The sequence below is a fragment of the Armigeres subalbatus genome, chromosome 3 (genome assembly GCF_024139115.2).
Source record: "Armigeres subalbatus isolate Guangzhou_Male chromosome 3, GZ_Asu_2, whole genome shotgun sequence".
NCBI classification, from domain to species: Eukaryota; Metazoa; Arthropoda; class Insecta; order Diptera; family Culicidae; genus Armigeres; species Armigeres subalbatus.
In genome coordinates this window covers 282,713,889-282,726,274 of record NC_085141.1, presented here as the reverse complement: position 1 = coordinate 282,726,274, position 12,386 = coordinate 282,713,889, and the positions used below count along the sequence as shown (strand labels likewise).

At 42.1% G+C, this 12,386-nt stretch overlaps 1 protein-coding gene across 2 annotated transcripts; it reads left to right on the top strand.

Moving 5' to 3' along the window:
* The first annotated feature begins 9,620 nt into the window (after nucleotides 1-9,620).
* LOC134220073 (uncharacterized) lies at nucleotides 9,621-11,509 on the top strand. 2 transcript variants are annotated; one of them, XM_062699029.1, is made up of 5 exons: nucleotides 9,621-9,708; nucleotides 9,984-10,133; nucleotides 10,197-10,469; nucleotides 10,657-10,799; nucleotides 10,858-11,509. In XM_062699029.1, exons 1-5 carry the CDS (start codon nucleotides 9,645-9,647, stop codon nucleotides 11,293-11,295), a joined length of 1,068 nt encoding a protein of 355 aa, XP_062555013.1. In that variant the 5' UTR covers nucleotides 9,621-9,644; the 3' UTR covers nucleotides 11,296-11,509. The 2 variants fall into 2 exon arrangements, with proteins under 2 accessions (XP_062555013.1, XP_062555012.1); XM_062699028.1 differs by having other exon boundaries at nucleotides 10,540-10,799; nucleotides 10,858-11,501.
* The last annotated feature ends 877 nt before the right edge of the window (nucleotides 11,510-12,386 follow it).

Here is a 12,386-nt window from a genome sequence, read left to right as displayed (position 1 = left end):
TTCTAAGTTTACCAATTGCCGAGAATCCAACAGCCGAGATATTGGTAATAATTTCGACGAATTTCGGTAAAATTTTTACCGAGATTTCGGTAAACTTTACCGAGTAATCGGTAATCGTTACCGAGATCTCGGCAAAAAATCAACTTTGCCGAGTTTCGGCAAAATATTGACGAAATTTCGGTAAAGAAATTACCGAATTTCAGTAAAAAATATTACTAAGATCTCGGCTGTTGGAATCTCGGCAAAAATTTTGCCGAGGTCTACAAAATAATTTAAGTGTGTATGTGTCGAAAATATGGAATCTATTTCGCTACCCCCATTGCACAAATCCATGTGTGAACTCAAGAATATAATGCGAAGTTTTTAGTAAGTGTAGTGTAGGCGACTCCGCAGCTTGTCCACCTTCGCTAATATTTATTTTGTTCACCGGTACACCATCACTTTCACCTTTCAACAAAGTCTCGAAGTGTTGCTTCCACCTGGTAGCCACTTCAGTTTTATCTGTCAGCGCATTCCCTTCTTGGTCGTTGCACATGACGGGAGATGGTGCTATCTTACTCCGCACGCCATTGACAGTCTTATAAAACCTCCGCATATCATTCTGCTCCATTTTTTTCCTGCGCCTCGCTAATCACTTGTTCTTCATACTCTTTCTTCTTCCTGCGGTGGGTTCGTTTTTCGGCTGCTCTTGCTTCCTTGTACCGATCTCTATTCGATCGGGTACCCGATACCAACATCCGGCTTCTGGCAACGTTCTTCTCGTCTGTCACTCTCTGACACTCCATATCGAACCAACCCATCCTGGGTCGCCTCTGTGCAGTGCCTACCACTTCTCGTGCTGTTGTGCTCACCGCTCCATGGATCGACTCCCATAGATCTATCGATAACATCCGAGAAATGGCGCCCATCCACCAGAACATGGTCTATCTGGTTGCAAGTTTCACCATTTGGATGTCTCCAGGTGTGCTTTCGGACATTCTTTCGTGCCAAATAGGTGCTACTGATGGCCATGACTATAATTTTAGGTTTCGCGAGAAGTTGATTTTTACATTCATAAAATCAATTCTTATCAGCACACATTGTTCCTTTTTCCAGTGAATTTGATTCACAGTTAACCATTACAATACAATTATACTAATCACATTCAATTTGTAGTGATTTGTACCATGAGCGCAAATAATTTAAAGATTTTACACTTACCACTGATATCAAACACTGCGGGGGAAGTGGAAAATCATCGTCATGATCACGCAAATTTTCCCTTCCTCTAGGGTTTATTTTGATAGCTGTGAATCTTAATATGTTCCTTCTTTGTTATCATTGTGATTTCAGTGGTAATTGGACTAATGTATATAAGAAAAAGTCTGATTAATCCACCTATCGGTATTAATGCCTTTCACATGTTTTACATATGAAAAAAATGTATGAGAAAGAAAAAAATAGCACGGGTAGGTGAATATATTCTATAATTCACATTCATTTATATTTATAGCAAGTTTTGCAGATCGAGACGAGCCAGCCTCGGGCTGAAAGTCTCGGTAATAAAGACAAAAAAAAATTGCAGTTAAATTCAATTTTTTGTGCGTAAAAATTGGTTAAGTACAAGTGCTTAAACATAGGAGATTATTTTGTACGTGTTTTGCGCACACACATACATACAAACACGTACACACAGACATTACCTCAATTCGCTAAAGTAAGTTGATTAGTTTATAACCCTTTGGGGCGAACCTATAGATTTCACGTACACTTAATGTTCGAGAAGGCAAAATCAGCCCTCCACTAGCTATTACGAGAATTCATTGGGGACCTATTCCGTTAAGCTAATGAAATTATTCAAAAAACCCAGATTAATCCACCTAGCGTTGGTGGTGCCTTTCTCGCATTTAGTTAAGACACCAATCTTATATGGGGTTTATATGGTCCGATGTACCATTTTCTTCATAACTTTCAAACGCAATGACCGACCGTTATCAAATTCAATAGTTATCATCAAGGCTTTGTCCCCTGTCGAATAAAACTTGTTGCGAGAAAATCGCTTAAGGATTACTATACGAAAAGTTATCTAATGTTTTTTATAGCTTTTGTGCACACACATACACACACACACACATACACACACACATACACACACACACACACACACACACACACACACACACACACACACACACACACACACACACACACACACACACACACACACACACACACACACACACACACACACACACACACACACACACACACACACACACACACACACATATCGACCCTTCCCACCTTCCGAGGACATAGGGCGTGGTAAGGCCACCTGGAAAGCCGGCAACGCGCTGGCACGATACCATGGTGTTCTTCTAGAAAAGCGAGTTACGATGTTCGGTGCTGCAAGGACACGTAGCTAACCTCGAGGGTGCGTTGTGCACTGGCCCCCCTTTGAAGCATTACTTTCTGGTTGTACCGAAGGGACTATGGGCTTGGCGGCAATGGAAACGGTTTAGCGGGTCGGGAATGTAGTCCTGCCTCCCTCGGTGATCCCTAACCCCGCACTTCCTGGTAAACCCAGGATGTCTGTTGAGCAGATTCCCCCTCCATTGCTTAGGAAAAAAAAACATACACACACAAACACACACACATACACACAGGGCTGCAAAATGGTGAGTTGACGTCGGGGAAGGAGCGACCTACACAGCTCTGGTCGTCACAAGTTCCAATCTCACGCTTCCACGGGTCTTCCGATGACAATTGACCGCCAGCTAAGGGTTGCGTACTTAGCTGGTGGACGGTGGTACGGTAGGCTGAGAGCTCTCAGCCGCACCAGACCAGGGAAATAGAGGGGGATGACGCCTCCTGGACCCTGGTCAAGAACAAGAGGAAACCGAAGACGTTAAGGGCCGAAAAGAAGGCCCAGGCGAATGAGGGTAGCAAGAAGTCTAGGGTAGGCGCCAATCGCTCCAGGGACGATGCCCTAGTCATCAAAACGGACGAGGCCAAGTATTCGGACGTCTTGAAGGCGATGAGGAGTGACGTCAAGCTCGGTGATCTCGGCGCCGACATACGTCGAATAAGACGTACCCGGATGGACGAGATGATCCTCGAGCTGAAGCGGGACGTCTCGCAAAAGGGCGCCGCCTACAAGAAGTCAAGAGACGGTCAAGGTGAGGGCACTCACGACGGAGGTGAATCTAAGGGTTAAAGTCCTGGACGAGATCACCGAAGTCGAAGAGCTCGTCACGGCACTGCGGCGACAGTGTGAAGTGGAGATGCCCACCGCAGCCGTTCGGCTACGGATAGGGTGGTCTAACCGGTAGTACCGAAACCGGTAATACCGGTATTACCGGCCAATTTTGGGTACCGAAAATACCGGTATTAGAGACGGGAAATACCGGTATTTTCGGTATTCTTAATTTTGCTGTCAGTATGATAAAACTCGAATAGTTTTCACCTAAATATATCAGCTAAACCGCATGTAATTGCATATCTGTCCCATATAAATAGGAAATCCAGCATAGATGGGACAAATATTTGGTTAGAAGCAGAAAAGCATCGTGCAAAAAAAACAACAATTAAATGCGCGCATGAGTAACTTTGTCCAAGTCAGCATCATTGATGACGTTCACGATACAACAAAAATCGATCATCATCGTCATTAATCATACGTGTGGCTTAATTCTCTTAGCCATCTGTCAAACTGCGAATGATTTTTTTCTCAATGAACATTGTTGACATCGTCCAAAATTTCCCCGCAATATATGAAATTGTGAATGGTACGTGTCGTAGTAGTTCTGTTCCGTAGATCATCTGTGAAAACTTGAATATGTCCTTTCTGAATTCGGAAAAGAATTTAAATTTGTGGCTGATTCAAGCATGTTATCTATGCTCAAATCTATGATCTATGAGTTGCAGCTTTAATCTAAATTCAACCTCAGTGATGATTGTTTGACGGTTGGTGAAATAATTCAAGCCCTCGAACCTGTTCAAGCTGCTGTGGAACTGTAAATTCTGCACTCTATATGAAGCCGACATGGCGCTCCAATTTACATTGGTACAATTATCAAATCAAACCAAAAAAATTTCCGCCGCCTATTCTATGCTTTGAAGGAATCAATCCAAGAGAGCCGATCAGAATACGCCGATCGTTTTGCTTTTTTGAATAATTCTGCCGTGAAGCAATTGATCAGAAAAGATTTTGTCATTTTCTTTAAGACATCTAGAGCTATTTTGATTAAGCAAGCGGACGGGATTTTGATGCGTCGTAATTTCTGAAGCGATCGTTGAAACTGAGACAACGACCATACCTGACGAAGGTACGAAGAAGATGCATCTATGGATATTTTTTCTGGTTAATCGATTAAAGAACAAATTGTGAAGAAACTGTAGCAAAACACTTACGTTGCTGGTGGCAAATACGTTGACGCCAGGACTTGCATGCAATCCGTAAGGAATTCTCCTACTATGAATCTGGAGGGATAAATAAGTACTTGACACTGATTTTCGACGGTCTTGGAACCATTCGTCCAACTTCGGTTGAACCAGGGCGGGAATTTTCAGTAGTTGGCAACATTGCCAACAAAACCCGATGCGGATTGGGAGATGAGTCGCTCAGTATCTTACGTCTACTTAAGTTTTGCTTTGCCAAGCTCAACAAGCAATGTTTTTCACATTTGAAATTTGTCAACAAATGTTGTTTTGCATCCAAAAGTCCAAATCAAAAGTTTTTCTTTTAATAGGGGAACTGTACCGGTTTTGGCCATGTTCCTAATTCGGCCAATTTTGCGAATAACTACAAAAATAAAGCAATTCACGAGGTTTTCATTAGTTCCACCAAAAGATATATCCCTCACGGTTCAACGCTGCTTTCAACTAATCGATTATTTTGGAAAAATATGTATTTTCCAGGGTTTGCCAAATTAGGCACTAAGTTGGCCAAAACCGGTGCACTTCCCCTACTTGAAATTTTTACAAAAACCGGTATTCTACCGGTATTACCGGTATTGACTCCACCAAATACCGAATACCGGTATTTGTTAGAAAAGTCCAATACCGACCACCCTAGCTACGGAAAGGTCCGGTAGGGACGCAGGTCGCTTTGGTTCGGCTATCTGCAGCGGACGCCTCCAAGGTAGTCAAGTTAGGGAGCGTCAAGGTGGGATGGTCGGTATGCCCTGTGGGCATATACGAGCAACGCGAAGTTTGCTTCAAGTGCCTGGAACCGGGGCACAATCAATGGGACTGCAAAGGCCCTGACAGAAGCAATCTCTGCCGACGCTGCGGATTGGAGGGACATAAGGCACAATGCTGCACGAACCCTCCCAATTGTTTGATTTGTTCCAGCAAAGCTGTGCACCCCATGGGGGGTTCGATGTGCCCGGCGTTTAAGCGTGCTGCAAAATCACAGAGCAGGTAACGCAGCTGGCTTGCTCGGCCTCGCCCGAGTGTTTGGTGTGCGCAGGTTTAGAGGAAACGGCGGAACACGTGTTGTTCGTGTGCTCACGTTTTCGCGCAATGCATGACCACATGCTTGTCACATGTGGTCTAGACACTACCCCGGACAACCTAGTTCGGAGGATGTGTAAAGATGAAGTTGGCTGGAACGCCGTTTTATCGGCTATCGCCCAAATCGTCTCGGAGCTACACAGAAGGTGGCGCGTGGACTCAAGGATGGCTAGTTCAAGCGCAAATAAGAGGTGGTCCAAGGGATCGGAGTCGGCTTCATGGGTCATACCGGTGGTCATGCTCTGCGGTCGAACTCGATCCTTTTATCGATCAAGTGACCGCGCGAAGAACAACTTGGTATCGTCGCTTTCGCGGCGTCGGTCAACCGGGCGAGTTCCGTTCCGAGCTTCATTCGCAAATTTCATAACGCAAAAAAAAACACGGATTTGAACCATTACCCACCCTTGTTTGTAACATTTTCTTTATACCCACCCACCCCCATCTGTGACGCATAACGTCTTACTAAAATTTCACAAAAAATGATAAATTGGTATTTTGATAAGAAAATTATTTTGAGCTTTTTAGTGGAATGTTTTCACCTGTCATAAGACGGGTTTAAACAATCCCATTGAATTCCACCACTTAATTGTATCCTGACAGATACGTATTTCGACCTCAACAGTAAGGCCGTCTTCAGTGTCTCGTACTTGACTCGACTTGAAGTCGAGTCAAGTACGAGACACTTAAGACGGCCTTACTGTTGAGGTCGAAATACGTATCTGTCAGGATACAATTAAGTGGTGGAATTCAATGGGATTGTTTAAACTCGTCTTATGACAGGGGGATAAATTGGTATTTTTAGTTAACTAATAATTAATATAGTACTCTAGTAATAGTACCGTCAAATATGAATTGAATTTGTAATTTCGTTTGCTATATAGTTTTATTATCATAAATATTTATTATATGTTTTATTATGTTATATGTTATCCGTAACAGAATTTTACAAACCCATCCACCCCCTAGACATGCCGTAACAATTTGTTACGCAATACAGTCCCATCTCGATTTTGGCAACACCCGTTTTTGTCTACCCCCGATTTTGGCAACACCCGTTTTTGGCAACATTTTCTTCCCGATTTTGGCAACAATCTCAAAAATATTTTTTTTATTACTTTTTAGAGCTAAAACCTTTTTATTAATATGTATTAGGATAAACAAATCCAAAAGTGAATATCATTAAGGTTTATATGCGTATTATGGGCTCTGTACGAATAGTGGGCAATTGCACTGAAATAATGAATCACCACTCGTATCACCGCTCATTGCAAACAATTTCTATTGAAACTTTTCTGCTCTTTTATTCACGTTTTCCACGTACCTATTCACACTACCTTAATATAACCAGCCCTCCGTAGAATGTCGTATTTTTTGGCATTCTTACTGATTTTGTCGTCGACAAGATGACTCACACCGTTGTACATAGTACAACACCTATTAAGCGAAGCCTTACATCACAATGCAACCGATACTTCATGAGTGATCCAGGAGCAAGCATGCCCCAGTAGGTTTAATTGCTAGTGATTAGCACATTCGATTTTCTAAATACGCCATATTTCCATCAAGTCGTTTTTCTCATTATGCGTTTCTTTTCAGATATCAGCCAAGAAATTGTCATTTTATCATTTTATCCGTATTTCTGCTGCATTCCCGTATAGATAATAAGCATATTAAAGAGTCTTATTGTTTGAAATTGACGCAAATTTGTCTAGTGATTAATATCAGAACACTGTTGGATTTTCCAGTTTCCTGATGTGTCAATTGCATAACGAGCCTTTTGATTCCAGCATGTTTACAACAGTTCAACAGTAATGGTAAGAGTTTGGTAACATGTAACCGTAAGGTTCTCAAGCAGGCATTGTAAAAAAAACAGATCATGAGAAAAAATCTGGTTAATCTAAGCCAACTTGATGTTCTGCCGCGGGGCTAGTTATGAGCTTCCTAAGATCTTTGAATCGTAGAATCGTAGAATCCAAATTAAAAAGTACTCGCGTTTTTAAAGGCACACCACTCAATATGGGAGCAACGCACAAAAGTCGCAGCGAAGCTGAAATAATGAAAATGACAGTTGTGCGTTGCTTCCGTATTAAGTGGTGTGCCCTTAAAAACGCGAGTACTTTTAAATATGGAATCTATGATGCTTGTCCTTAATGATCTTCAACGCTCACCAATGGGAGCCTATTGAGTGAAGCGAATCACTTGCTAGCACAATAATAAGCGTCGATACGGTGCGCTATTACAAGAAGACATTCAAGCATTCTAAAAATGAAGACCTCTAAGAGTCTAAAACTCTAGCACACTGAATGGGAGGCGTTGATGCTTTCTCTGGACTATCTTATCACCTTGAAAGAAGAGCGAATAAAGCAAAACGCATGATATGGTTTGATTGCCTGGCTTCATTGTACTAGAGCAAGGGGGGTACGCATGCAAAAATCGTAGCTTACATGGTTACTTGACTTGGCTTGTTAGACGGTGTTGTTTATTGTTTATCACAGCAACGATCGCTCCTACTCGTTGTTTGGCATCCATCTGAGCGAGGCAGTTTACTCATTGGCTATGGATGCTACGATTGCTATAGATCAATGCTCACTCACACTTCCAATGCCTGCTCTCGAGTGTTCTGTTTGTGATGGCGAAGTATCAATAGTGGAGTACCTCCTGTGAAGTTCCCATGAGATCGCTGGTGTAATTCTAGCTGCTTCGATAGGCGAGTGATACGGAGGGTCCGTAAATCGTCTTCAATCTGATCGATCCACCTTGATCGCTGCACACTTCGCCTTCTGGTGCCTGTCGGATCGTTGTAGAGAACCATTTTTACTCCAAGTGCGCGTTGGTCCTCCACAAGCATTGTCTAGATCTCGTGTCCAAGGAGGACTACCGCCACCGGTTTAATGAGGGAGTCTGTTTGGTACGGCGGCGAACTTTATTCGATCGGAGTGTTTTTGGAGTCCAAAGTACGCTTTCCTGCCACGTTGTGTCTTCGAATTTATCTGCTGGTATCGTTATCGGAGGTCAAGTGAGCCCAAGTACACGAATTCTTCAACAACCTTGATTTTGTCGCTATTAATACAAGCTTGTGGTGAATGGCCGTTGTCTTCTTTTAAGTCTACTTCGTCTTCAACGTGTTAATGTTAGTCCGATCTGCTTGGCTTCCCCCTTCAGTCTGATGTAGGATTCTTCCAACTACATTGGATACGCTTAACCAATGTGCAGAATGCAGATTTCTGTTACCATTTTCTCAAACAATGGAATGTGTTATGCCTTGCGTTCATTTTTTCCATAATGTCAGCTAAAATTGTGCACAGAACTTTACTCTTAATCACACCGACCACAAAAGTTTGCCTACAATTGAAAAGTTTTTTTTTATCACCACAAATTTTTGTAAGGACGTGGCCGACGCTATTGTTAATTTCAAATATTATTTATTATTCAATTTGTATTATGAAATTGACGAAATATGAAATTGGAATTGGAGATTGTTTCAATTTTGTGTAAACTACAATCTCCGAGTTATGAACAATATCACAAAAATGTCAATTATGATGCACGTGCAACACTTAAACACACTTCACATACTTTGTAGTACATATTCTAAGTATTTAGCTTCAATCATGCAAACAAAAAAAAAAGAAATTTTGTATGAAATTTTTTTCCCGTTTTTGGCAACATCCCCATTTTGGCAACATTAAAATCCGGTCGTGTTGCCAAAATCGGGAAGGGACTGTATTGTGTACCCACCCTCCCCTAAAGGCGTTCTGTAATTTGTGAATGAGCCCTTATGCGTCTACCGATAATAATGTACTTTCCCACAAAACTAAGAATTTACATTAAGAAATTATAAATCCACGGCGTGACAGATTTTGAGCAGCGGGCGCGCCAGTGCAAAACTACGGGTGGCAACGAGGAGCCAAAACTGCCGACGGTGCACACAATACAATCCGGAAATGGCTCACGTATCAAGACCGCAATTGCTGAAGACAAGTACAAGAAACAAACGATTATTGTTATCGTTCCGTATTATCGCATGATCGTATGCACTTCACCTTTTGCATATTGCACTTGAAGAGCTCTGTTAAATATAAAGGGTTAGAACCGGATAGCACTGTGCATTCACTATAGTAGATTTACACCATTCACACCTGCTCACAATGAAAATTGTTAAGCTGCTGAGGACCATTCTACTCTTCGCTCTAATACGACCGGGACGTTCACGTAAGAACTTTGTTATTCAATTTATAATAGGCAAAAGATCACGTTGGGCAGTAACACTATTCATCTCCCCATCTTTTTTTTACTCAATTTCTACCGAATTACTTGGTTTTGAATATGCCATTAGTTTTTCTGAATATGTCTAGTAATGTGCAGAAAAGCTAGTAATTTGGTTAAAATACAATTGAGTAATGAGGCCTGGGAACGGGAATAGGAATATTGCCCCAGTAAATATTTTCCCTATTAAAACTGTGCTTATGATTATCGATCATTCAAAGAGTGCAGCGTGAATCTTCAAGAGCACTTGGGACCGTTGGAACCCTTGTTTATCAAGGATGGACAATTGTGGGCCCCTGATGGACCGGCGCTGACTTGGGAAGCTCACGAAAGCACGATAGTTGCATGCAGCAAAGTAAAGTTCATAAACGGTAGGTAAATTATACGGTACGTTGTGTGCAATGTGATAAACTCTTTACGGCGATTTACTACAGCAAGCAACAACACAGCATATCTCACGTGCGTGTCAGGGCAGGATTTTCTCGTGGATGAAACACCACTCAACTCGGTGGAGCTGCAATGCTCTGGTCGAATGACCGGGGAGGTCGATGACACTGGAGAGCAATGTGGATCCAACGGAACTTTGTTGAAGTTGGGATTTGATGTTGAATCGGTGGGATTTGTAACGTATATAGAATCGTGCTACGATAGGCCAGATGCATCGGTTATTTTTACCAAGCATATCATTCCCGGAAAGGCTATTGCACGTAAGTTATAATGAGGATTACATTTAATTCAGGAATAGGAAGAAACATGGTATATTATCACAAAATTCAGATTCCATCAAAGAATCGTATCGGCCTGCATTCAAGGTAGCTGGAACGTCATTGCACGTCAATCCTGCTACCTCGTATACTCAGAAAGCTCAAATGGACAGGTTAACCGAGCTTTTAGGTTCTGAGATCCAAGCCAAGAAGTTTCTACAGGGTGGGTCGTACTATTTGGCCCGAGGCCACCTGGCTCCGGATGCGGATGGCGTTTATAGATCATGGCAGTGGGCCACTTTTTTCTATGTGAACGTAGCGCCACAATGGCAAGTATGCATGATGTCGTATTTTGATTAGCAGGCAGGGTCATTGAATTTATTTTCCACAGGTTATCAACGCAGGTAACTGGCTAGTGGTGGAAAATCTGTCTCGCTCCAAAGCTGGTCAGTTACAAGAAGACCTGGTAGTGTATGATGGAGTGCACGATGTTTTGCTATTGCCGCATGCCGATGGGCAATCAATACCGATAACACTCGAAGCCGCAGGAATCCGAGTACCGAAGTGGTATTGGAAAATAATCATATCGCCCGTTGCTAGTGCCGGTATTGCGTTCATCACCAATAACGACCCATTCCGAGTTGACATGCCCGACAATGAACTGCTTTGTGAAGATGTGTGTCAACAGTACGGTTGGAATGAAGTGAGATTTAAAAATTTCACCCGTGGATATACCTACTGTTGCACGGTGGATGGTTTGCGAGAAGCTATTAATGATATTCCTAGAGAATTTCAGGTGAATTATGTGTTACACAAACGAGAAGAATAAAATGTTTACGCGAGAGTTTTATCTTGTTGCTGTCAACGTTTGTGGCCTTGGGATTTTTTCTGCTTCAATGGTTATACACTCCAACTGGAACTTGGACTGCTTTTTAATTCAGTATTTCTATTAGAATTTCGACAGTTATCAATTGTAAGCTTTTTTCTGCTCATTAATATTATAATATATACTTGAATATTTATCTTTTGTGGTAAACAAAATGGTTGCACTATGCTCAAATAGTCGAGAAGGTTCCCACCCGAAAACATCCTTGACCGGGCCGAGAATCTTCGGATTGACAATAGCCTTTGCTAGCAAGGCTAACTAGAGACCCACTTTTGAACATTAAGGGTAAGAAGGTAAGAACTTATATAGGGCAAGACACCCAGAAATCGCCCTCCCCCCAGTTTTCGCCCACCTATTTTAAAACTTTCATTTCTCGAAAACTAGTTGTTGGAAACAGTTAAAGCTCAGGTTTTTTCATAATTGATTGATGCTTGTATGGAAAAACTTTAACTGTATCTGTTTTCAACAACTAGTTTACGAGAAATGAAGATTTTAAAATAGGTGGGCGAAAACTGGGGGGAGGGCGATTTCTGGGTGTCTTACCCTAACTATGTCAAGAGGCTAGAATTGGTTTTACGCACGGATTTTAAACAACTCTCTGATATAAAAGTCGACGTTATATTACCTCTACGTAATTATATGACTGCAGTGCGACCTTGCTGTTGAAATGTCGATTTCACCTTAGGGGCTGTCCACATACCACGTGCACAGTTTAGTGGGAAGGGGAGGGGGTATGGTATGGTCCATACAAATTTTGGAAAATTTATATTAGCAATTGTCCACGCTGGGGGAGGGGGGTATCTAAAACTGACCAAAACCTGTCCACGTGGTATATGGAATGCCCCTTTAGAGTGCTTTGAAAGTTTAAGGTGATGCCATGGACGTTATCTTTGCCGTTGCTTACGCGACAAATTATGACTAACGACGTAAGTTTATAGAGGAGAGGACCCCCATATGTCGTCATGAAGATAAGCGGTTATCGGCTAAAATAAAACAAATGACTTGTTAGATCCATTATCTAAAAAAATGAACGG